We start from the raw sequence: 27,915 nt of genomic DNA on the forward strand, positions 1-27,915 counted from the left end.
ATACATATTTACCCTTATTAATATATGTAAAATAATATAAATATTCCAATTAGCCATTGATATCATAACATGTTAAACTAAAATCATGTTACCACCCATTTCTACACTAGCGCCATAGTATACAGTGGACCTTTAACTAACGAAAACGAATTGATTTTACGTCATTTTTTCGAGCGCTTGTCACGGCGCAACATTTAAACAAGAACCACTGAAAAATTGAAATAGTACCAGAAATATTTAACAAAATGTACCAATACAGTTCATCCTAAACAGAAAAATAATATTATACAAATACCAACCGAGTTTATAACATCAAACATAGCAATAAAAAGGTAAGTCTAATTTTATTTTTATCCATTTAAAAAGCTTTACGCCCATATTGATTTATACTTATTAAAAATAATTTACGTAATGCATTGACTAAAATACACGTGAGTCAGTTATTATTTAATTAGGTACACATTTTGTGTGAAATATCGATCGTAATTTCGTGTTAGTGTTAACGCTCTGCGAAAGAAATGATAAGAAGGTTGAGGGACTGCGGGTCACGGCTTGTCTGATAAAAGTGATAAACTATCTTATTGTTATTTTGATGGGCTTGGAGATAAAACTATGTCCTACAATTACAAATAACGATAAAATTTACAAAAAAAAAATCAAATTATAAAATATCACAATCATGCTTTTGATGTTATGGGTATATACATAGTTAAATAAAACGAATGATTTTATTATTTTTATTTCTTTTAAAATTTTGAAATAAATGTAACTGCTTATTGAGTAAGTATTTGAGTGCAATAAGTAACATGCAATTTGATATAAATCCATAATAAATCACACAAAATCACGTGTATAAAAACACCTAATATACCTAATATAAATTAACTATCAATCCTTATTTTGATTGTAAACAGCATGACGAGCTGATTGTACGTATTATCACATGAATAATGAATCGTTATAATCTCTTTTCTAATATATAATTGTTGATACAATTTACCTATACATTGGCAATCAGATAAGTAGCCAGGTATTTAAATATTAAATTTAATAAGGTTCAAATAATTTTCATTTTTAATTAATATTGCCTAGATGTCTAATTTAAATTACCTATCCAAAACTCTTCTAAACCTTACTATAGGTGAGTAGTTTACTTACTAAATGTGTTGTGAGGTTGTTTGTAAATAAATAGGTACGCAAATAAACTAAGAACTAAACCAAGTTAGAACCTTATAAAACCAGCTGCAGCACAGCGAGCAAAAATATTCCGCAAACCTTAGTTGCCCGTCCCACAGCGGCGCACGGCTACGAACGTTCAATATTTATATTTCCAAGGATCGACCCACGCGGCTCGTATACGCTGCATCTTGTGTCACAGTGGATTCCCGTGTTCGTGAGAAATCGTATAATCAACACCAGAAGTAGCGGAAAAAATATTTCAGTCGTATAATTGTTACGCTAATTATGCTTATCACCACAATATGATATTTTATCTCTAATTTTTTCCTAGATATCATAACATATAACATGACGTATGTACATGTGTACACCTTATAAAACAAAGTCCCCCGCCCCGTCTGTCTGAGCGATAAACTCAAAAACTACTGAACGGATTTCCATGGGGTTTTCACCTATCGATAGAGTGATTCTTGAGAAAGGTTTAAGCGAATTTGTTAATCCGTGTGAAGCCGGGGCGGGTCGCTAGTATAGTTTTAAAACCAGTTGAAAATTGTGTCTAAAAATTAAAACAAACACAATGACAACGCACTTTGCTCTTTAGATAACCGACTAATGAATTCATTATTACATAATTTACAATGAATTAGATACGTTTTAAAAAGCAAACTATTTAAATTGTGCAAACAATATAAGCCCACCAACATTTTAGCTGAACTAAATTTTATTGCACCGAGTTAAGGTTCGCTATTTGGCGGACTAGTGTCTCTGTTTGTACTGTACAAATATACGTCAACTAACACGACGAAATTTCGTGAATGATTGTTTGAAACTTTACAGCAGCAGAATTAGTTAGGCGGGCGTTATGATCAAAATTATCTGTACATGCTCGTGTTCTTTTAACAATAAAATCGTGCCGGGTGTATTGGTCTCGCTTATGGGGCGAAGGGGGCGTGAGTGTGACATGGCATGTTTTAAATTATGTAATATGTATGTAGTGTACACCACCACACACCACATATTCTATAAATATGAAATTAAAATGATCCGCTTAATCAGGCCATAAGGTTAGCATCCAGTAATATGCAAGAGTGGATGAAAATTAAGTCTGGCTGTACGATGGTACTAAACTACTTAAGAAATTCGTGTAAGAAGTTGCACAAGTTGCTCTTTTATCACCTATCATTTCAACAGAATAGTAAGATCATCGACGTAATTCATGACTATTTTGTAAACCTTATTGTAAAGTGATAAGAGCTACTAATAGTCGTTAAATATGTCGCTGTTAGTAACTACTATGTCGATATGTTTGTAGTACGTTCACCTGACCGGCTACCACCAGTTTAGACACTGACATATTCGCTAGCGTTTGCGTAATTTATTTTCTATGCATCTCGCATATAATTGCGAGCGAGATGTATAGAAAGTAAGTTTCACAGACGTTAGCGAATATGTTAGTTCGACACTAACTATAGCAGTCGTGGTAAGGCTACTGCATGAGTGACGTTGACACGTTTACTAGATACCTAAATATAAATATGACTACTTTTACAACTTAAGAACGCCTCGAGAAACCCTCTTCTAATCTGTGACTAAACTAAAAACCCTTTCTTTTGTTTCAGCACCTAACCTAGTCACAATGTCCAAGCCAATAGACCTATCCGGATCCCGATATGACCAGGACACATACATCGGCCGAGCGAAACATTTTTTCATGCTCACGAACCCACTTAACGTTTTTGCCACGTCAGCACAGTTAGATGAAGCTAAAAAAATCGTTTCAGATTTCAAGTAAGTTATTCAATTCCCGTAAAGACGTTATTGTCATCTCATTGCCGGGTAGAAAGTTAATAAACAGGACCATGTGCTGGTAGTTCGAAAAACGTAGATGTTGATGTCAACATTTAGCCAGTCTTCTCCGAGACCACGGGGACAACCCCGTCCTCGAAACGTCGGAGGTAAATTTAAAACTTATTTTACGCGATTAAGTCCCGTCGTTGTGAATAATAAGTTACGTTAAGTTAGTTAGTTAAGTTGAGTGTATCCATCCATACCAGAAATTGTCGAGTTTTAATGCTAGGTGACAACGGGATACCCAATTCCCCACACCGCAGTCGCCGCACGTCTTCGACTCCCATGCGTAGTATAGTCGACTACAGATATGAGGGTCAACTATCTTAACGCACGGTACTGTACATCGTTTGCGTTTCGTGTTGAATTTGTTATGAGTTCTTATGCAACGCAGATGATCTACTACGCTACGAAGGGAGCCGGAGACGCATCTGGTGTGCACTCGCCTTATTCACTATGCAAATCCAACTATTTTGTACAACACGTAATCTAATCTATCAAGCATAGAGACAATTACAATAAACATACATATGTTCTACAATGGGCCCCTGTCCTTGACTATTGAAAGAGCCAGACCAGACGATGTATAAAATCGATGACCCCATTACGTGCCTACACCATTAATACACCTGTGTTTAATGTGGCGATAGCGATGACGATCGTTGCTGCATATGTCAACAGTTAAGTCAGTGTAACTTGTTTATTAAACATCATTGTCGCTGCGTTGGAGGGTTATGAAACCGTACTTATAGCTTATAGTCTTCCAAACACGAAAAAAACTACTTCTTATATATGCTAGGAGTGCGATTGGCTAGACTTAATATTATTTTGTTCTTTCTCTTCCCACACTAATATCATCTAGAAATGACCGGTTATATTTCTAATTTCTAATAATAAGATTTTAACGCCTTCCTCGATTAACTAGTGAAAATATTGTTATGGCAGGTGTCCAAGCATCTTTACAATAACCCACCAGTCTCATAGTCCCCCAAACTTCTATCCATAGACCGGTGTAATCTTCACTTTTTCTGCAATACAATACAATAGTCCCAATGCCTGTCTATTATTGTACCTGTGAACGGGTTCCAGCAGTTGTTCTACATGATATTAAAGCTCTCCAAAGGGACTCTACGTGTTGGATTTATATGCCCACGCAAGCATCAAACGACCGATCCAATATGGAGATTTTAATAATCAAACTGCTCATTTCAACAGAAAATCAAGGAGGATGCCGCCAGGAATGACCGAAGACAAGCTATGGTCGATGAAGTACTTGGTAGACAGCGCATACCATCCCGACACGGGCGAGAAAATGTTTGTGCTAGGCCGGATGGCCGCCCAAGCGCCAATGAATACACTTATCACTGGCTGTAAGTCTATTTTTGTTCCTTTCCCTTTAAAAAGGTATATTCTATCAATAGCTATATAGTCTTTCGAACATTAGACAAGTTATGGTCGATGAAGTACTTCGTCGACAGCGTATATCATCCCGACATGGGCGAGAAAATGTTCGTGCTAGGCCGGATAGCCGCTCAGGCGTCTATGAATACACTTATTACTGGCTGTAAGTAGCATTTTCGCTTACAACGTGTTACTATGCTGTTTCAGTCTGTAGCGTTGAAGGTGATAACAGCCGTTTGGTTGTTGTGTTAAAGCATCACCAAACACCAAAGCAAGCAAACACAAAAAAAAAACAGGATCTTGATAATATTCCCGGAGTCCATCTGTGGCAGCATAGCCTTTTTGTATTAAGATACTGCTAATGGGGCCACTGTACCCACTTGGGTACACCTGGGATACGGTGTTAGATTAGATTTTATACTGTAACTCTACCTAACAGCATTAAAAAACGGTGGGTTCACAAAAGGGGGTGTGGGCGCTAATGGGCCAGTTTTTTTCTATAACAATAGGTACGATAGGTACGGCGGATACCTAAAGCAAGAGGATGTAAGATAGAGATGAGATCTTTATTTGCATCTAAGAACACTTACGTTACATTACATGGTAACATTTTATGCACATGTATCTACTCCTTAGATTTGCTTCCGTATTCTTCCCGCTCTTTCACGTCAATTGTTTAGCCAACGAGTTCATTTCATTTGTTCTATCCAAAGTTAATTAAAGTCAATACTGGCAGGTATGATTACATTTTACAAGACGAACGCGGCGACCATGTTCTGGCAGTGGGTCAATCAGACGTTCAACGCTCTCGTCAACTACACCAACCGCTCAGGCACCGCTCCCATCTCCAAATCGTAAGTCTTACCTACTTCTATAAACTGAAATTTAATAAAACGTCACGTAATTACTATAGAAAAAATGCGCAGGGAAGCTGCAAATCTTGTTTTCATGGTCATTTGGCATCAGGGTGATTGGTTGGAAAATGTTTGTATTTTATAAGCCTTCTAAAATATTTAATTTAGTTGAACGAAGGATCGATTTTATGCCGTGATATTTCTTTTCAGACAACTCTTGGCATCATATTGCGCGGCTTGCGGTGGTGCCATGGGTACTGCGTACTTTCTCAATGCCAAAGCTAAGGTAAGAAACTAACTTATACATCATACTTGCATGTCTTACTTCTTTTAGATATTCCCGCACCACTGCCCACTTCTACGCGAAAGAATCGCTGGCAGTGGCTAATAGTACCTAACATAATATCATGACTTTAGTATACTTAGTGCTCAAGTATATTGTCTGGCCAGTTTATTATCATTTGATCACGCGCTGATTCGGCTGATTGCAGTGATAGTTAAATTATGTGTTATGTATTATTTCCTTATGCGTTACAATGTATCTAGACTATCTAGTTGAGATAGGTATTTTAACGTAGGTAATTATTAAACAAGCCACCGATAGCTTACTATTTACTTGTGTGATTACAAACGAAATTACGCTCTACTTGTAACGATTTAACCACTTTATCAACTAAAAATACTCAAGATTAAATACGTATTTTTAAATCGCAAATTCTTAAAAAAATACCACGTAGTACAGGAAAAACACATCGTGGAAATTATCACCGAACGTTATCAGTAAACATATGACGACAGGAGGTGTGTCGACTGTTTACATAATTATTTACTCTACTTGCCAGTCGTGCCTTCGTACTTTTTAACAGTATGGTTGAAATGAAAATAAATGTTTTAACACCTAAGATACGTCAATATCATCATATTAACTGGAATAGAACGTGTCAATACTGGACAAAAGCTTACCTTCTTCATTGATGCATCTTCCTCCTCCTTAACCTGTCATATATATGCTAAAACGTGTATTGTATACGTGTTGAACTCTAAATTAAATTACGACACGATTCCACTGTGTCGGTCTCGTACTGCTGTCCTGAGGATTGCAGTTGGCTTCAACGTAAATGCTGCTATTATTAGGCTCTCCCACTTGTTTAGATCTTCAGCTTGCTGTAGAGCCTGTTACTGTTTCAGTCTTCGTTATTAGATACTTCTTATTTCGTTTTCACTATGAAAAGTCACGTGACTATTTCGATTGGCGTTTTCTACCAACGATTTTCTTGGCTAGGCCCCCAGCTTTGCCTATTAACACATTTTAAGCGACCACTATAGTTTATAGTCAGCTGACTTTTTTCTTCAAGATAAATTTCTCAGTCAACTCACCATCGACAGCTGACGATTACAATAATACATCATGATACATCTCTTGACCATTTTACGAGTTATCGCTAACGAAACTCGCTGACCCGTGATCATTAATTAATTATTACCACCGGGTAAAAAACCCTGGGCTAATCCATCAGTGGCATTGAAATTTGACGTCACAGAAATAATCGTGTTTGTTATATAATGAAACCATGAAAGGTTATTTTACACTACTGCACTAATCACTTAGGAACGCATATTAAATCACATTTATAAATAAAGGTAACAGAATAAATTCGCGATAGACCCGATTATAAATGTGATTTAATATGTGTTCAAAGCGCGAAGGTTTTAAATGTACTTAGGAACGCTTTTAGAGATAATATTTACTTTTCATGATCTGAAACTGTTATTTACCTTTCTCATTATTGCAATAGGTATTGTTAAATATTTAAACCACAGTTCCGTTAGGCACTTAGATCCTTAGATACTGACGATCAACACACAGTCGATATAGACGATACTTTTATCTTCAAATGCTGTAAGTTGTACGTAAAGCTCCGCTTAAGGGCTTGTTACATCTAGGTTTTCATCGGACACTGCTAAGAGGGAGCGATAAATCATAAAGATGGCAGATAAGTGTCCTGCAAACGTTAGATGTATTAAAACCCCGAAGAAATTATTTATTGAAATGCAATCAGTAGTGAAAATAGGTTTAATTTTTTTTTATGAATTCTACGCGGAAGTTGTCGCCATCCTAAGGTAGTTTATTGATTTATTTTATAATATAAATAAACATGGTTTTATTTTTTATTTTTTCCGTCGCGCAGCAAATGAAGAACCCCGTGTTCGCGGCGCTGGTGCCGTTCGCCGCGGTGTGCGGCGCCAATTTCATCAACATCCCCATGATGAGGAGTAGGTGTGTATTATGTGTATATGATGTATTCGAGCGATAGGAAAGCAAATAAATAGACGGACTAACGTAGTGGTCGTTGTGGCGGTAGGTAAACCCTGATCAGCAGTGTCAGCACAACCAGGAAATATCTGAGATCTAGATCCAAAGCAAACCTGTAGTAGTGACGAATCCAATGCGAGTCTTGAGGCTGCCGAGCACTAGCTCATAATACCATTTCAACAATATGCTATTACAAAAAAAAACGGGATATGTTTTCATCTACGAGTAACGTACCTACACTAACATACCTATAGTTTAAAAATTACAAACCTCGGGTCATTATGATTTCTAAAAGATCTTTGTTTGCTAGTCGTTACACAATATTTAGAACTCACATCCCTCGTGATGTGTGTATTATGTATTAAACTTCCTTTTTAGACAGTCACTAAATTTTATGTAAGTAAATGTATGTTTCAGTGAGTTGATAGACGGCACAGCAGTTTTCACCGCGGAGGGGCAGCCGGTGGGCAACTCCACCCGCGCGGCGCAGTATGGGATCGGTCTCGTGTGCATATCCCGAGTCATCATGGCTCTTCCTGGCATGAGTGAGTATCATTATTTTAAGTTTCTTTACAAGGTCAGGAATATCTGCAGTGCTAGATTTGAACCCTGAGTTACCCCCGATGGAATGTAATATTGGTAGAATTATTAAAGGCCCGATCATTACAAATTGTGTTAGTATTTAAATTTGTTTAAAATTTGCAAAATTGGGTCAAAATGAATCTTACGCCTTAAGTTTGATTAGAAGCATAATCAATATCAAAAGCTTTACAGAAGTCTCCTTTACTGATGTCCCAGCAAAATGTCAAAACAGATTTGTGTAAGTACAAAAGTATGAATCACACCCGGTCATAAATATGTGTTTAAAACGCGAAAGTTTTACATGTTATGACTTATGTTAAGTCATTTCTTCACAGCAAAACTATGGTCCGAGATTTGATCCCTGAGGTACCCTGAAGAATTTTCATGTTGTTAAAGAAATCAAAGACTGTTGCTACTTTGTCTGCAGACTTTAAAATTGCTGACAGAAATTATAAGTTAGATATAGTAAGCCTTCCGTCAGGCTTTGGTAAGAGTAGGATCATTATCAAGAGGGTGTCAAACGCTTAGCATTGCTTTCTTATATGACGTAATCGGAATATGCGATTATTTCTGGAAAAGGCACGTCGGATAGATAATAAATTTAACTGGAGTATCGGATTATAAACTGAAACAGATGTCATAGTCATATTACTAAAGAAAAAGTGACTGACAAGTGAAGTGACATTCTTTTCTGTAGAATGAAAAACGTTTCTTTCTACTCTTATGAAAAAGAAAACTAAAAGTCTACTGACCAAAATTTTTGTAATGAAACAAAGAGGTCCTCCGAACCGAATCGTAACATGAATGTTTGTTCCAGCCGTAACGCCGCTCCTGACGAACTACGCGCGCTCCAGGGGGCTGTTCTGCCGCTACCCGCGCGGCGTGCTGCCCTTCCAGATGGGGCTGGTGGGGCTGTGCGTGGTGTTCGCCACCCCGCTCTGCTGCGCGCTCTTCAAGCAGCGGGCGTCCATCTCCGTCGACAGTCTGGAGCCGGAGCTGCAGGTACTTAGGAACAGCCTCTCGTTCAGGGACAAAAGGAGCCTAATAAACCTCGCGGCCAGATTTGGGCGGCTCTGGGGCACAATATACCTAAAATATGCCCCCGTACCGCAAACAACGAGTATTTCACTTCTTTCCGTGTACAGTCTAAAGCCGGAGGCTGATTTATGAAAATACCTTCGCAATTTAGGACCCACCTCCGGCCATCGCGAATCTTGACGCTCACATCGCTTGAGACATCGCATATCTAATTTCTCTCCACCAGCAAATTCTACAGAAACGCTTCTACCCTGAGCTTGGCCTTTCTTTCTTGCTTGCTTGACCCTCCCAGTCAAGCCTAAGCCTTCCGGTTCGCTTTAATGACAGTTAAGTTGAGCGTGAAAATCCACAATCTAATACTCTCGCGGAGATTTCCGGCAAGTAGATACTTGCGATGTTGGTAGAAGTTCCATTTAGAACCGCTACAAACCCAAGAAATGTGACATAGGTAAAGAAGAGACGTAGATTTTTCGTAGCTGTACATTGACCCGCGTGTTGCTATTTCGATTGCACGCGCATAATCATATTGCTGTCACGCCCATGATACCGGTTGTCAATGTCACTGTGCGAGCGTGACAGCTATATAATTATGCGCGTGCAATAGAGATAGCAACAGGCGGGTGAATGTACGAAAATCTATGTGGAAAGCGTCTCTTCTTTAGTTTAAGGTTTATAATATTTCGCCTGATATTAATGTAATGAACGTGTTTCTCTTTCAGAAAATCGCGAAGGCAAAATTTCCAAGAGCAAAAGAAGTGTTTTTCAACAAGGGACTCTAGTCTCTAACGCTTATACCTAAGGATACCTACGCTGAAGTAAATTATTCCAGTAGTTTAATATTTTCCAAAGACGACATTCCTAACGTGACGTAATATTTTTTTAAGTTTATAATTTTTTAATTTATAACTATATTGTTTGTTGCAGCCGTTTTTTTACGGTGTATAATTTGTTATTGCTATTTTTACAGTTGTTTTTATAATGATAGGCAATTTTTATCTCGAGCATATAAAATAATTATGGCAATAATATTGTTTATAAATTGTAAGTGATAATCGAGGGAAAGTACTTTTATTTGTTACCTCGTTATATTTAGATAGCTCAATTTTTGTTGGTGTGATATCATCTTGATGTCAGTAGATTGATTCAAACTGATTCCATAGTTTTTTTTGCATTTTTGAGCTACCGTGGAATAAATTCTATTCTCGGTAGATCGATATTATACATTCCATTAATTCGCCTCCAAGTTTTATAGAATTTATTATTCCGATTTTTGCGAATACGAATTACCTCGGCTGAAATTTAAAAATCGGCTAATGGTCAACACAAGAATATTGCAAAGGAAACCATTTTTCAGTTCAACTTTTTAGAAGCTTTAAAGCAATCAAAAGGAAATCTGACCCGTTAATGGCTCTCAAGTGTACTAATCACGCAGGGGTATACCCCTTGGTGGTCACAAAAAATATGAGCAAGTTTTTTGAGCTTATTATATGTGTATCATAAAATCAAATTTATGGAAATACACGAAATAACTTAGCTCAAACTTTTACTTGCATTTTTTAATAATTTGAATTTGACACACAATTTTGTTGTTAAACAACGGGATTGCTTAAACTTAAAATGTCACTGCCATCGTGTACTATTGTTTAAGACTCGTCAATTGATAGTTATAGGTTATAATCTCAGACAATAATGGAATATAAAAGGACGACCTAGTGTCCTAATCGATTGAACCTAAATTTAATTAAAAATAAATATTGACAGTTGGATATCTGGATTATTATTTACATGCCCTTTTTATGTTTTGAGCGTTATTTCTATCGCTAAACTATTTACCCATTACAAATGAAAGTACTATGCCAAAATTAATAATAACATACGTGCATACGCATACAGACTTTATTAATTTCATCATACTTAAAACGAAAACGCATCTCTACAATAACAATTACGGTTCGAAATCGAATGACTGGAAAGGAATGTCAAATGGTTTAAGTCAAAGATTCATTTATTAGGTGTGTGTGTACTTATAATCTAAGAAAAAATTTAGCTTTCAATCTTATGCACATGGAGCAAAAGGACCCTTTAGACATGGAACGCCACAAATAGTCCGCCAAGTTTGACAGTTGAAGCAGATATCACTGAACGGCGCGATATGTTCAGTGGTAACCAAATCGCAAAAGGGATTTACTCTAAAATTAAATAAGAAATGAGAATATTTATCTGTATAATTATCGTATATTTAGAATAAAATTACTAAGGCAATGATAATCAATTGAATACAAGACTTAGTTCATAGCTGCTGGCAGCACTTACCATGATTTCCTCTCAACGACACAAACACTCTTATTAATATACAATATTTACAATTTAAAAAGCGTATATCTCAGACATACAATGCTTCAATTTCATGGCAATATTGCGCCTGGCAACTTACGCCAGCTTTGCTAAGCGTCATATTGCCGTGAAAATATAGCTTATCACACCCAAAAATACTTATTTTATCAAAAAATGCGTCCATAACTGACGAACATCATTCGCAAGCCTGCAAGAAGTTAGCAATTTTACCGTAAATAGGTTCGTGGATGGCTCGCTAGCGAAGAATTCATCAGATCTGGGCTTGTAAATCATACAATATGCGACAGTCCCTTTCTCATAAAATGAGTCATAGTTTGACATTATTTTGACTTAGTTTGTTATGTGAACGTATTATGCTCACGTTACTGTTTCTTTGACAGCTTATGCTTCTTGCATTGTTTCCAGTTTCTCCCGCGGTTTGTATTTTAATCCTTTTCCAGGCATAGTACGATTTATCGACCACATCTGTTAATAGAATTTCAACCTCAAGAGTTCCGATTGAAGGTTCAAATTAAATTGGACTTTCGCAAAATGAATTACCAAAACAACTAATTGGGACGTATTTAGATTCTTTGGAAAAATCTTTCAGATTAGTGTGGCCCGGAAAAGGTTAAAATCAAGTTTAAGTGGAGTAAAATACCTACGGTGTTTATTCGTCAGTATAGCTAATAAAAGCGTTCAAATAGTCTCCTTGCGTTTCTAACAGCAGCTTATGCTGGGGCAACATGGCCTGAGCCATGGTATTGACATTAACGGAGCTGACGGGTCCAAGAATGGGTTCCTCCTTGCGCCGTTTCCTGTTTTTCTTCTCCCACGGTTTATATGGGATCTTGAGGTGGACGGTCTGTATGTGCAGTTTGACGGCGGTGGATTGCGTGAAGCGGCGGTTGCAATGCTGGCACTGGTAGCGTTTCTCGCCGGTGTGGACCTGGTGTTATTAGAATTTTAGTTACAGTAGGTAGATAATGTAGATATATACTTACAGAAAGACTAAGAAGCGTATGGGTGACAGTCGTTAACCTTTTGGACGCCAATGACCGATATATACAATTAAACGCACCGTAGGTTCAACGCCAAATACCAATTAATCGGTCATAGACCACAGAGCGACATAGACCTACATGCATACAAAGTTCATTTTCAGTTTTGACACTTCGGTGACGTGACGTATGGATGGTATAGAAAGGATGCCAATCTCTTATGGCAGAATTGTTGCAAAAGTGACCGCTTTCAGCTTTAAATAATAGTTCCTAATCTCTCCGGTGGCGCTAGTTAGGCTCTGGGACATGAGTATAACCTGAACCATATAAGGCAACAAATAACCCGACCAAATTACATAGGTTGTTTTTGATAGTATTTCGGTGTATGGTGGCGCCGCCTAATTACTGTTTTTTGATAGACACTTTTCATACATAGAGATTTGGCTCCTTTATATAGTCTCCATGACGTGACGTCTGGATGACTGCTTTTGTGTTTGACACGGCGTCGAAAAGGTTAATCGTAAACGTCAATCGAAAAGTAGATGAGATAATACTTGGCAATGATCACGTGAATTCGTTTACATCTTTCATTTCGTTTTTTAGGGTTCCGTACCCAAAGGGTTTTTACCCTTTGGGTACGGAACCCTATTACTAAGACTCTGCTGTCCGTCTGTCTGTCTGTCACCAGGCTGTATCTCATGAACCGTGATAGCTAGACAGTTGAAATTTTCACAGATTATGTATTTCTGTTGCTGCTATAACAACAAATACTAAAAAGTACGGAACCCTCGGTGCGCGAGTCCGACTCGCACTTGGCCGGTTTTTTTTCTTGATTCGCTTTAACGAATTACGATTGTCACCTTGGCTACGCACTCAGCACTACTCTACGACAGAATTTTGGAAACCCCTGAATTAAAAGAAAAAAGTAATTGACCGAGGGAAGCGAAAGTCATCGTTTCATTAAGTATTTGGAGATTTTTCTAAATGACGGAGCCATGGGTGTTTGTGAGGTCTACAGCTACTAGACAGACAGAGCCACTAGTTATAGGTTACTAACCACTAGATGGCGGTCGCGGTTGCTCGGCATGCTGAAGCGGCGGTCGCAGTGCGGGCACTCGTACGGCTTCTCGTTCGTGTGAGTACGCATGTGCACCATCAGGTTCGCGTATTGCTGTAACAGATTATAAAACATTTTACTATATTATAATGAAGTCATCATCATCATCATCATGTCAGCCGATAGACGTCCACTGCTGGACATAGGCCTCCCCCAAGGCTCGCCACTCCGACCGATCCTGTGCCGCTCGCAACCACCGAATTCCCGCGACCTTCACCAGAACACACAATGAAGTAAAATTGCACTAAATAGGGCTGTATCCTAATGTGCAATCTATTAACTGGGTGAATCAACTATTTCTTGTTGTTATTATGTCCCGTCAGCCAGGGGACAATATTAGCACAGTTTGTTAGACGGAATGTTGTATAACGATCCACAAACGTGCTTATTAGTGGTAGCTCAGTGGAAAGGCCTTATATCTACCACAAAAATGCATGTTTGGTTATTTCAATTACCATAAAATCGGGGTTTTAAGTGTGACCCAGGAGAACGTAACCATGGCAACGAGTGACAAGAAAAAGTTGATTCACACTATCACTTCGATAAAATTAAATAGGAATGAACTGGCCCATTCCTTACATTTCAACGAATAATCACCTTGTAAAACAAAGTCCCCCGCCGCGTCTGTCTGTTTAGATGTATGTTCGCGATAAACTCCAAAACTGCTAAATGGATTTTCCATGCGGTTTTCACCTATCAATAGAGTGATTCTTGAGGAAGGTTTAGGTGTATAATTTGTTAAGGTTTTGTGTAACCCGTGCGAAGCCGGGACGGGTCGCTAGTAAATTAAATAAAAATTATATATTAAAACGCAATATAACTGTTTTTTTTTACATATATACAATGCGTACTAGCTCGTGGACATTCAATCCTCATAAAAAAAATCAGACTATGAGAGACCATGGAAAAAGTGACATTTACCCTTTTGTGGCCATGAATATCGAAGCCTACACTAAGTTCGATGATTTTACTGAATTACTTCGATATGTCGTAAGATTTTTTTTTGTAGTTTCAATGATGATATATAAAAAAAAGCTTTTATTTCGGATTATATATCCATAGAAGTACATATTATTATAATTAAATTTAAATTAACTTACATATCTAAAAGTTACATTTAGTACTAGTGTAGTGTAGTGTAGTGTTTAGTGTAGTGTAGTGTTTAGTGTAGTATGAGTGTGTGTGTGTGTGTGTGTGTGTGTGTGTGTGTGTGTGTGTGTGTGTGTGTGTGTGTGATATGTGTGGCTAGTTGGCTTCATACCCTGGTAGTGTGTCCGCAGACATCACACATGTACCGCTTGAGGAACTCTGCCCCCGGATGTTGCTCCGCGTAATGCTTCCGCGCTTGCACGTCGTTGGCCATATGTTCACCACACTGTAGGCAGAAAACAGTAATTCTAACATGAGACAGGCATTTTATCGAAGTATCAACACGAGTGAAGCAAAGGTCAAAATAAGTCGATGTTAACATAATTAGGTACGAGTATTTGTGCTAGCATAAATACCTAATTAATAATAAATAAATAAATAAAAGAAGTTTACTCAAAAGGTTTGGACATAGGTATATACATAATCATAGTACACGATAATGCTTACAAACTAATTGAAAGGGAAAGTGGCTCAGCTAATGTCTGTGCCGAAAAGGCTTCAGGGTACAGCAGCCGTAAAGACTACCAGCAACGGACGCTATTATTCTGCCACCGCCGTATTTGTATCTAGCTAAGGACAGTATAAACATTTACACTTACATAATAATATAGGACAGGATAGCAAAACCGAACAATGCTAACTAAAAAAGTGCTAACTTAACTAAAATTAAATATCAGTCTATAGAGCAGGTCATTCAACCAAAAGCGTACGTTACTTTTCTAGGTCCAGTAAATAAGACGTAGTTTGAAAACCGCCACTGACTTACAGTTAACTACTGGTGGCGGCAAATTGTTCCAGCATTTAGACGCAGCATAAATCATGATATTCTGTATAGTTATATATTCTGAATATTTACAGCGTTATATTCGTTATTATTGGACAATCAAGTCTGTCGCTGTTAGTCATACAAGATAACTATAATGCCGGCTGTACACACTCGTCGAGACAGACGAGATCCGATCGATTGGATCGGAGAGCCAAGACTCGGCAAGAGGCTCTCGACGAGTGTGACGCGCTCCTTTAATCTCGGGGTTCGAAATTTTCCAGCCAAAAAAGCAATCTTGTACTTTTAAATTTATTAAAAGTAGTCAACGCATATCGTGCGCGACGCGTTATCGTGAATCTTGTTAGAATTCATGAAGGTTGAATTTTTATTAGGCTGTAGCCGCGAGAACAAAAGCATAAATACCAAACTGAGGTGGAGACTCGTCAAATGCTATGTTATATCTATCCTGCTGTATGGCATGGAGGCATGGACACTGAATAAATACACATCAGATAGACTTGCTGCCTTTGAGATGTGGCTCTACCGAAGGATGTTAAAGATATCATGGACTGAACACGTTACGAACAAAGAAGTACTGCGTAGAATGAAGAAGATTCCAGAAATACTCAACATCATTAAAAGACGAAAAACAGCCTATCTGGGTCACATATACAGAAATAAGAAATACGACTTATTACAAACAATTATCGAGGGAAAATTTGAGGGAAGAAGAGGGAGAGGTAGACCTAGATATAAATGGATAGATAACATCAAGGACTGGACACTTACAAAAGACGCAGCCACCCTCAAGAGATTAGCAAAGACCAGGAAGCTGAATGCCATGCTGACCGCCGACGCCCATTAGATGGGCATGGCACCAAAAGAAGAAGAAGTAGCCGCGAGCGTCAATGAACGTCTTTGGCGGTCAGTGTTAAGGGGTGCATCAAGCCGTTTTCTTCTTTTCTTGATGGACTTGAGGGCGGTGTTGCCCGTAGCCAATGTCACGTAAAAGGGTAGGAACAAAATAAATGCTCTTAGAGCACGACGCTGTTCGGTGGTTGTTGTAGTTGTCTCGTAAAACCGATAGCTGGATTTTACGAGAAGCACGTGGACTACCGGCCGTTGACTCCAAAATGGTGGTTAAACACGCTTTTAGATTAATTCTCCATTCACTGCACACTACCACATTAGATTATTGTATAATAAAGCTATCGATATTACACTTTAAACAATATTAATGAGCAAAAAACAAAGGAATTAATCACGAGGCTACTATCAAGATGGCGTTCGAACGGGAAGTTCCAGGTGTTCCTCAAGCCGTTTTATCTTACCAAATCGCAGCTGGTAGAGGTAACGGTTCCATTGTTGAGCACCTCCGACTTGAGTATGGCCGAGCGCGGCCGCCCGCGCCTCCGGGCGCCCTCCGCGCCGCCCGGGCGGCGGCTCGGCTTCACTATCGACCTGAACATAGAACATACTTTTTCATTTCTCATGCTCTGAAAGAGGGTCATTGTTGTTCTAAAAGGTGTGCAGAAAATGATACATGTCTGCACTAGAGCATTTTACGTTCGGAGTACGATTTTTTTAATTTTTTTACGATAAGCAATTGAAATTTGAGTTTAAATGGATTTGTTATACAATTTCCATTCTGATATTTGACTCTCCATTCCATAAATAACGATACTTTTGTCTGAATTGTTAATTGAAAGTACTCTCAAGAAATACTATAGAAATGTATACTTAGTCATGTTTTTGGAAGAACACATGCATTTTACTTTCCTCGTATTCAAAATGAAAAGTAGAGTGTTTAACTCGGGTGCAAGGCATCATTTCTGCCTCGGACTATTGGCGCGCTCACTGCGTTCGAGCGCCAAAATACCTCGGCAGGGATGAATGCCTTTCATCCCTTGGTTAACAATCTACTATTTTAATACAGTTGCTCAAAAAGTGGTACTTTTTGTGGCTGCGTAGCGTGCGAGAAGCTCAATTTCTCGAACTAGTGCTTTTTACTTTTTAGTTCCAAACTATACTTTCGAAACGCAGTTAAAATGTAATTTAGCTTGAGCAGGTACTGGGGCCTCACTCGTTACTCCTCGGTGTCGTTGAGCAACCCGCGCCGGGCCCGCGGCGGCCGCGGCCGGGGCGCGCACGAGTATGAAGGTATCGCGGGCTGCGGCAGCTCAACTATCAAGGGCTGTATAGCTTGAGCAGGTACTGGGGCCTCACTCGTTACTCCTCGGTGTCGTTGAGCAACCCGCGCCGGGCCCGCGGCGGCCGCGGCCGGGGCGCGCACGAGTATGAAGGTATCGCGGGCTGCGGCAGCTCAACTATCAAGGGCTGTATAGCTTGAGCAGGTACTGGGGCCTCACTCGTTACTCCTCGGTGTCGTTGAGCAACCCGCGCCGGGCCCGCGGCGGCCGCGGCCGGGGCGCGCACGAGTATGAAGGTATCGCGGGCTGCGGCAGCTCAACTATCAAGGGCTGTATAGGTACTTTTGGTTTTGGTTTGGTTTGGTGGTATGATTCTACTAATGATATATTAATTTATTGTTTTTTCGCAATTGTATTACACGTGTGAAATGTCTTTTCACACTAGTTGTAAAATGTACTAATTCAACATCTAAAACTGATCTACTTCAATTAAAATAAAATAAACCGGCCAAGTGCGAGTCGGACTCGCGCACGAAGGGTTCCGTACCATTACGCAAAAAACGAAAAAAAAAAAATTACATTATGGGAGCCCCACTTAAGGCGGTTCCCTGAGCCAGAAGGCGAAAAATCTCCTTATATGATCCTGTTTTTCTAAGAGGCGTTGATGTTCGTAAACGTGGAAAAAATATATGTAGTTCTTGACTATATTATCTTTAACAACATAGCTTCCGATACACGAATTGACACTTCGCTCGATACAATTAATTCCCAAAGTAACCTTTAACTCGGACTTTTAATCCTACTTTACTCGGTTATTTATTATGTGATACTATAAACAAAAAAAAGAATAAAAAACAATCTTAACATAAATAGTAATTTCATAGCTTTAGAATTTCGATATTGTAAGGTAACGTTTTTAAAATAAATAAAAACCGACAAAATTCGATCATAATTGACACTTGGCGCGTATGTTCTTTCACGTTCTTTCTTGCGAAATGTGACAAAGACAGCGGCAAACCGATGGAACGGCCTTAAATATTAATTTTATTCTGTTTTTAGTATTTGTTGTTATACCGGCAACAGAAATACATCATCTGTGAAAATTTCAACTGTCTAGCTATCACGGTTCACGAGATACAGCCGGATGACAGACGGACAGACAGACAGCGGACTCTTTAGTAATAGAATCTCGTTTTTACCCTTTGGAACCCTAAAAACCGAAGGGGTCGGATCAAAAACTAAGTAATTAAATCTGACACGCTTGACTGCACATTTTTAATAGGGTTTCCTGTCATCTATAGGTAAAGAACTATTTTGTGTATTTTTTATCAAAACTAGCAAGCTTCGTGGCCAAAAGACGGTATTCGACTGAAAAGCTCTCTATTATATCACGATCTTATAGGATACTATTATGTCATTGCAATAAACTTTACGAATTATTAATGAACAGTGTGGAAGATTACAATATTCTTACAAATTAGTGGTGGCGTGTTTGTTAGAGCTGCCCAGATGTGTGGCAAAGGCCGCTTCGTTGAGGAACTGTACGTTGCAATCAGCACAGAATAACGGGTCTTGTGGGTTGGCTATGCTTGCGTTCATTACGTCCCGCTCCTAAAACATAGTAAGACATCAATTTGTTGTCCACATGGTATGGCAATTATTGCAAGTATTCAGTACATTAAAAAGTATTGTTTAAGTTTGGATATTCATTTCAACTCTACTGCGAACCGTTCTTACATGGCGATCCTGCCAAAGAAACAGTCAAAGCTGCTCGGACATTTCCAACCTCTACCGAAACATTACAACAAGGATAACATAATCTAGTGAGCTAGAAAGAGAATGCGCCATTGCCATGCATTGGGGTAAGGTGGGACAATGTGATTCGTGACGTTAGACAGATAGTTCTGTGTGTCTCAAGGGTGATCCTTGTTTGATTTATAATGATTATTATAAGGCTCGTGGCAGAAGACGCTCCGCTGGGTTGACCCTGATTGAGGCAATATCTCAGTAACTTCCTGTAAAATAACTAAAATAGAAAAAAATAAGACTAACCTCAGTACTATGTGCCAGTTGTTTGTGGCAATACAGGCCGTTTTCACTCACGAAGCTATGACCACACATGTTGCAAATGTTAGTGGACGGGTGCTTTATCCTGATGTGAGTCAAGCGAGTTGACGCTTTTCTGTTGAAAAAAAAAACGAATTGAGAACAACAGAGCATTCAATTCATCATTTAGAGTTTTGAAACAAATTTTACTAAAACGACTGTAAAGGACGTTTGATGTGCCGATTTTGATTTTATTGTCGTTTTTTTCGTCAGATTTCGATAAATTTGATGAAAAGATAGAGAATAATTTTATCCGTCTCACACTACACATTCAATCACAGTCACACACACACACGTTATGCAAGCCATATCTACTTTGTATAAAATGCTTTTTTACTCCCTTCTTTTTTTTGTAATCTCTTGTTATTGCATGTTAGCTGTACTTTTGTGGACATCTGTTAATGGCTATGTTTTCTGTTCACTATGCTATGTATTACTTTTTGTAATGCTGTTTGTTGATGCACCAAATAAATAAATAAGGAATAGTATTCTGTACAATATAAGCGCAATTTCACCATATGTCCTTAAAAATCTTCCCCTTTTCTCGTAACTTCTTTCATTGTCCCAAATTGGAATTATATCAAAATATGACAAAAAAAAATCGACAAGAAAATAAAACCGGCCCTAATAAGTATTCAATAATATGAGTAATTATCAGTGTATACTTACTTGAATTCTTTTTCGCAATGCGGACATTGGTACGTGACATTTTTATGCCAACGATAGTGCATATGCGCTTGACCCCTGTAAAAAAATGTTACATTAGCAACAAAAGCAACGCAGTGCAATTTGTGTTTAACTGCAAAGGTTATAAAATATGTTCATGGGGGTCATTCTACTTTGACCAATTAATACCACAATTTAATATTTAATTTGTTTGACCATTAATATATTGCTAGAATAAAAGTATGATAGATATGCAATTCGTGTATAAAAATTGTAATTCCTGATTGTACCTAAACCAAATAATAGGAATTTGTTGACCAAAAATCATATATTAATATTAATGAACGTAAAAAGATGGTAACATTGGTAACACAGTAGTAAATGCCTTATTTGCATACAAATCGGGAGACAATCAAAGGACCACTGAGTTACTGTGATTAAGAATATTTACGGTAGTTGTTTGTTGAACAAAGCTCGATAGCTTTGATCCCGATGGATTGATAGCCCAACTAAGCCTCTTTCTCGGTGCGTAATATTCATATGTCGGTACACTTTCACATGAATATGTGCACATGTCACATGAATATGTTTTATTCAAGTTCAAGCAGACGAACTTGCAGATCTGACAGGATTACTTAAAAAGGTGCGTAATGTTCACATGCCGGTACACTTTGCGTTGACTAGTGTAGCTAGCACATGTCACATGAATATGGTTTATTCAACTCACTTGTTGAAGTAGACAAACTTGCAGTGCCCTGTTTATCAAAAGCTTGTAACTTGTAATACAAGCGGACCTCACTTTTTGACAGCTTTTATTAGAAAGGGACTTCCACTTGTATTACAAGCTACAATGCTTCTGATAAACAGGGCACAGATCTGACAGGAATATTTAAAGAAGTGCGTAATGTTCATATGCCGGTACACTTTGCGTTGAGTATTGTACCTATAGTTAGCAGATATCACACGAATATGGTTTATTCAACTTACTTGTTGAAGCAGATGAATTTGCAAATCTGACAGGAGTATTTGAAGAGGTGCGTAATGTTCATATGCCGGTACGGTACACTTTGCGTTGAGTAGTGTAGTTAGCAGATATCACACGAATATGGTTTATTCAACTCACTTGTTGAAGCAGACGAACTTGCAGATCTGACAGGAGTATTTGAAGAGGTGCGTAATGTTCATATGCCGGTACACTTTGCGGGGCGATTTGAAGTGTAGCTTACACATATCGCAGGAGTATGCTCCCGCGTAGGCCTGCGAAACAAACTCAATTCAATTCATATACGGCTTAGTCTTTAAAGTGAGAACAAATGAAATGGCTATAACTATGAATTTTCCATTTTTTTCCTTTAATATAAAATTCATATTCATTATTATTTTGCAACTGAGGTGAAAAGTAACTTTTTGCGTAAAAGATACCTATACCTACCGCAAAAGTGGTACACAAGCGCTGACTTTATATTAATAACCAATAATCTTAATAGCGTAATTCAGAATTTTTTTGGACACGGAACAACGCCATCTAACGCACAGCTTGACAACTAAATAAAAACTCACCGGGTCATGTTTCCTCATGTGCTTGCTGTACGTATTAACCGCTCTGAAGCCTCTATAACACAGCTCGCATTTGTACTCGGCCTCTAAGTAGTTCCTGGAGGTTTTGCGGTCCAATATCAACTCGTATTGCTCTTCGTGTTTCACGGGAGAGTACATAGGGAAGTCGGGGGGTAGTTTGTTGATTTTCCTAAAAAAAGCAAATCTTCATACAAAACGTCAAATTAAATACACTTATATTACATAAACAAAAAAAAACAATATAAAATCTGATGTCATGAACAATAAATATTGAAATTAAATTTCATTAAATGGAAAATTAAAATTTAATACATCATTAGAACAATAATTATAATATTTGAACTATAAAGCCAAAACTAATATTTATTATTCATGTCAAAAATATAATTTGATAATCCTACAACATCTATTAGACATATAATTAATCGTTTCGATCGTTTATCTCTGCAGCTTTATTGTACATGCATGATGAAATAAAAAACGATACCTGACAGGTCGGATAGTGACGACGCCCTTAACCCGCTTGCCGCCCTTGGGGCTCAGCCATTTGGGCCGCGACTCGTACCAGTTGGCGTCTTTCTTCCTGCCTCGCTGGAGATGAGCCCATATGTAGTGTTGCTTAGCTGACAATCTGTAAGATAAATTTAGTTATTGGCAAGAAATAAAAGGAATTATTGCGTGTAACATTAAACATAGCATCCATCATCTTCCATCATCATCTTCCTCGCGTTGTCCTGCCTTTTTTGCCACGGCTCATGGGAGCCTGTAGTCCGCTTGACAACTAATCTCGAGATTGGCGTAGGCACTAGTTTTTAAGAAAGCGACTGCCATCTGACTTTCCAACCCCGAGGATAAACTAGTCCGGTTTCCTCGCCATATTTTCTTTCACCGAAAAGCGACTGGTAAATATTAAATTATAGTTCGTACATCAGTTCCGAAAAACTCATTGGTACGAGCCGGGGTTTGAACCCGTGACCTCCGGATTGAAAGTCGCACGCTCTTACCGCTAGGCCACCAGCGAGCCTTCGTAATTAATATTCTTGTGGAAGTTGCAAGAATAATTCACCTGTTAGACGTCTGATATTGTATTTAAAAAAAACTCACAAAACGAGCTACCTTACGAGAGTTTGACGCGCCGTCGCAATGCCTCTGGCGAGGCACGTCTTCACCGACCGAGTTGCTTCGCGCGACAATTTCATTCTGTGTGTGGATGTACTGATAAGCTAACTTACCTGTCAAAACTGACTTCATTACACTTCTTACACTCATACTTGTACATGTGCTTCTCAGTCGTGTGAGTCTTCAAAAGATACTCTGTCTTGTAATAGTAGTTACACAAGTTACAGAGGAAATTTCCACTAACATGCTGAAACAAATTAAAATTATAATGAAGTTATAAAAAAAAAACTATTTCATAAATTAAATCAACCCTTAACGTAAGGCCTGAGTAGACGCTCGAGTTGGGCGTGCGTTGGGGCGGGGTGTGCAGCGTGCATGTTAAATAAATGCAAACGTATAGGAGCGGCCATAGCGCGCGCTCACGCTGCTCACATCACTTGTGAGCCCGACGCCACGCTGCACGCCCCGCCTAACGCTCTGCTTCGAGCGTCCACTCAGGTATTACACTTACACCGACTAAGATGGCTACAGACACGCATGATTACTTAATTGTTACTAACATACGTCGCACTACAGCGGGTATTTTGAGGACAAATCATTTGGTAAGGTATACAAAAATAGATCTTAACTTACGAGTACATGTACTTAGTATTTGTAACATAGTTACCTGTTATCATGTATTAATCTTAAATGTGTAATACTCTTTGAAGTGACAATTGATAAGCCCATTTAAGCGGCCATCTAAAAAACAAATAAATAGCTGACATGCGTCATCATGACTGCCGTTCATACTTGTATTTGTTGGTGCAGTGGCGTCTATTTAATAGAAAGATTAGAAAGATTTGCTTTATTTGTTAATTTGCACACCTAAATATGTATTGAAATGGATAAGATACTATGGCAGCAGTCTGAACTTAAGTCACGGAAAGGTCATACATATTGGAAAAAAAAATATTAATAATATATTCACATAATAAGTAAGTTGTTAAATCAAATATACTACATATTATTCAGTCTTGTTTTTATTTATAATTGAAGGGATATAAACTAATAGATACCTAACTAACGTACAGCCTTAGTTGCTAAGGTATTTGGATTTGCACATTACAAATACTAGGTACGAAATACTAAGTACACATACTTTATTGTGACAACTCGAAAATTGATTTGTGAACCTTATGAAGTGACATGCCCGCAAAATGCCCGCTGTAGTGCGACGTATTGGGCCATCTTTGTCTTTAAAATAAATAAATTGAAATTACAGTGTAATATGAACCTTTGTGCACCCCGATAAGGTTTACGATGGCGCGTTATATACAATGGGCGTAGAGTTTAAAGGGTTAAAAATTAAACTGCTTTTATTTAAACAAAACATACCCGTAGCTATAAGAACAATCTTCAATAATAAGAAAAACATGACTATGATAAACACACAAATTGATTCATCTGACACATGTTTTGGGGGTTAAAAACACCACTGTTAATTTAGTCATTATTACATCAATTTTGTTTCACATTTCTTTTAAATAGGTGACACATGCATATTAACAAGTAGCTAGCTAACCTATTCAAATTGACTTGTGTAATTGTATGGAAATGGTCGAAGTTTATAAATTTGTTTTCTGTAAATAAACATATTATTACAAACAAGTACCTACATGACCTTCTGTGAAGTTATCCACCTCCACATTTATCTACTAATTGACATTCAAGTCAAGGAAGGGTGGAAGGTACAGTATGTGTATGTATGTGTATGGTTTACTAAACCTGCTGCTGCTGCTGCACTCTGGTGGCAGAACATTGCAGTAATACCCCCTATTGATATCAATTGCCTTTGTTTTCAGTAATCAGTGTGTTTATTGCTGTCATAGGTTATACAAGTTGGTACATTTTGTTGGTTCGGCTATGAAACCCTGTAGGTTTGTTTTTTTATTTTATAACAAGAGAAATTCAATTCTAATTTCTACACATTTGAATCTAAATTCACTGTCTGGTGTAGAATCTATAGCCCATAGCTACCTGCCGGGCTAGCACATGATTAGCGCGAGAATATCTCGCCGCGACATAGACTACCCGTCCCTCTTTAATTCATACAGTTAGTAAAAGACGGGTAGTCTATCTCGCGGCGAGATACTGTCGCGCCAATCATGTGTTCGGCCTACTGACAGTGAATATGTGAAATATGGAATAGAGATTTTCTCACCTGATCATGCATCCTTAAATGAGCAGTCAGCCTCTGCTGAGTATTATATCCCTTATTGCACACCTCGCACCTGAACGTCCCGTGACTAAATAGCCTGTACACATCCACTGCTGCCTGCGCCTCCTTGTCTGTTATAGCTACCATACTGGCATACTCTTCATCCAGACTTGAGCTTTCCGGTTCTAAATTCTTAGCCTTTCCTTTAGGTTTTTTAGCGGGCGGGGGCAGGGGCTCTTCGTCGGAATGTTGATCACTAATATTATCATTATTATCAAAGTAATCATCATCATCTTTAACAATTGATATTGGTTGTTCTAAATGTTGGTGCGCTATACTTGGTTGCGGCTCTTCCTCCACTTTAACATCTAGCTGTATCGTTTCTTGTTTTTTCGGCATATGTATAACTTGGGTGGTGTATGTACTGTGGTGGATGATTGGTATTATGTCACCGTAGTATATTCCTAGTCGGCTAGTTCTGGTCCATTGGGAGTATGCTTCTTCGTAATTTGTCCTATTTATATCTATGTACGATAGTGTAGGTTTTAGGTCTAAGCATTCCCTATCTATAGCCTCCAGTTTATGTATGCTGATCTGAAATAAATAAGAAATTATAAGCTAAAAAGAGTAAGTAGGTAAATAGTCTTTATTGCACCTTAAAATTAGTGGCTCTGAGACCTCATGGAACCCTGTGGCTTTAGCGTTTTAAAATATTTCTAAAACCTAAATCAGCAAAAAAATCTATGCAATTATTGAACCTGCTCACAAAATTTCAAGAGAATTGGTTGCCGTTCTCCACTACAGGTAGTGGAGAACATCTGGACTTTAAACAGCGTTTTGGCCAAGCTGAGAAGGAGACCTTTGTTTCACTTCGTCAATTAAAAGTACAGGTAGTATCATTAATATGAAAAGTTTGATATTAGTTTTTTAATTACTTTACAAAACAAGACTTTTATATAAAAGGTAAAATAGAATAGAATTACTACAAGTGATTGATATTATCCAAAGAAGAACTGATTTGAAAAACAAAGTATATAGTTTGAACCAATTTTATGAATATTAATCAAGGTTAATCATTATCAACCTCTTTAATTAATTACTTATTTACTTCACATAATATCAGGATATTTATGGTATTCAACCATTGTTTTGTTTAATTATGTGGTTGGTTTCTCTAACTTGTGTAATTAATTCACTTTTATTTATTTATCTTATCAGTACTGGTGGTATTTGAAAGAATTGGTCCCTCTTGCTAGGCTTGTGTCGGTCATGAACTAAGAACTGTTAAGAATGAAATCCCGTGAAGGACCGAAAGGAACTAAATCTTTTTGCACACTCTCAATCGGTCTTTAGGTCCTTTAGTTCAGTGGGATTGGAGAGCGCTTGACTGAGGGCAACGGAAAATGGATGGAACGAAACGTTTCACAATGTCGCTGGCACAGGTGCGAACGAGATGAAAGAACGACGTGAGTGACGAGACACGCCAAAGTCCGAAAAGTATGAAGGAAAATCAAATATTTTTCTATATATTTTAATTTGTTTTATTGTGTTATGGTGTTTTTGACATATAGTATCGTAACAACTTGAATTATATTCAGTTACCAAAGGTTGGAAAAAAAAATCGAGTGTAAAACAGATTCCTATTCATTCCTGGCTCTCAACAACCGAACTGAGCTAAAGGAACTAAAAGACTGAACTAGTTCGTTTGACCGATTGCCGAGCGCTCTCTGTAGTGAACAAGCAGGCACAAGTCTACCTCTTACACACACACCCTGTCCCTCTTGCACACAGCTAAAACAGAATTAGTGCTCATGTCAGCAAAAAAAAGGATCATGCCAGTCTTCAAGTACTGCAGTCATAATGGTATACGATTCAGGCAGATAAATATAATGCAAGCATTTTTTTAAACTAACCTTTTGGGTTATCCCTACTCTATTTTAAACAGTTGCTCATCATAAACTAGGGTATAACTAGAATATAGTTTAGACTGACCTCTTTATTCCTTTGCTGGAGTTCACGCAACGTAAAATGGGCTCGCTGGCATTTTTTACGAAACTTTACAAATCGTTTCACATATGCTGAACACTCCACACACAGATATTTGGGCAAACCAGAGCAGTCAGTCTGAAAGAGAACAAAATCTAATTTATAATAATTTCGGAAAATGTATTATAGTTTTCTTTAATTATAAATATTAATAAATAGGAAAGGATAAACAAAATCTTAGCGGAAATACCAGAATATCAAGCGAAAAAATATACCTTCAGGCCAGATATCAAGTTGAATTCCTGGCGTAACGTGCCAGAGTCCATGTTGTAAAGGTTAACATTTGTACTAAAACAAACTGTACAAGCTTTCAAGTCGTACATTTTATGTGCTTTAATTTAGTTCTTCACTATTTATTAAAAATCATGATTTTATCAATAAACAGCCGCGACGCATCCGCATTGTTGGTTTACAATTGAGTGAATGAAGAATCGAATGACATAATGAATGACGTACGACGTACTCAT

The 27,915-nt window shown here is 38.1% G+C and overlaps 2 protein-coding genes across 3 annotated transcripts; one reads left to right on the forward strand and one right to left on the reverse strand.

Moving 5' to 3' along the window:
- The first annotated feature begins 121 nt into the window (after positions 1 to 121).
- On the forward strand, positions 122 to 10,272 carry LOC134750538 (sideroflexin-1-3). Of its 2 annotated transcripts, XM_063685734.1 has the most exons (9): positions 122 to 332; positions 2,799 to 2,967; positions 4,243 to 4,397; positions 5,165 to 5,282; positions 5,493 to 5,568; positions 7,472 to 7,560; positions 8,014 to 8,141; positions 8,996 to 9,180; positions 9,936 to 10,272. In XM_063685734.1, exons 2-9 carry the CDS (start codon positions 2,816 to 2,818, stop codon positions 9,993 to 9,995), a joined length of 963 nt encoding a protein of 320 aa, XP_063541804.1. In that variant the 5' UTR covers positions 122 to 332; positions 2,799 to 2,815; the 3' UTR covers positions 9,996 to 10,272. The 2 variants fall into 2 exon arrangements, with proteins under 2 accessions (XP_063541804.1, XP_063541806.1); XM_063685736.1 differs by lacking the exons at positions 122 to 332; positions 2,799 to 2,967; positions 4,243 to 4,397 and adding an exon at positions 4,454 to 4,591.
- A 1,159-nt stretch (positions 10,273 to 11,431) lies between these two features.
- Positions 11,432 to 27,852, reverse strand: LOC134750482 (zinc finger protein 420-like). The gene is made up of 14 exons (XM_063685657.1): positions 27,664 to 27,852; positions 27,395 to 27,526; positions 25,406 to 25,996; positions 23,316 to 23,449; positions 22,571 to 22,714; positions 22,066 to 22,252; positions 21,629 to 21,762; positions 20,509 to 20,583; positions 19,786 to 19,915; positions 19,208 to 19,344; positions 16,915 to 17,044; positions 14,930 to 15,043; positions 13,609 to 13,722; positions 11,432 to 12,499 (listed from the first exon to the last, which is right to left on the reverse strand). The coding sequence occupies exons 1-14, from the start codon at positions 27,769 to 27,771 to the stop codon at positions 12,221 to 12,223; spliced, it is 2,409 nt and encodes an 802-aa protein (XP_063541727.1). The 5' UTR covers positions 27,772 to 27,852; the 3' UTR covers positions 11,432 to 12,220.
- Between the last annotated feature and the right edge of the window lie 63 nt (positions 27,853 to 27,915).

This window comes from Cydia strobilella, chromosome 20 (assembly GCF_947568885.1).
Source record: "Cydia strobilella chromosome 20, ilCydStro3.1, whole genome shotgun sequence".
NCBI classification, from domain to species: Eukaryota; Metazoa; Arthropoda; class Insecta; order Lepidoptera; family Tortricidae; genus Cydia; species Cydia strobilella.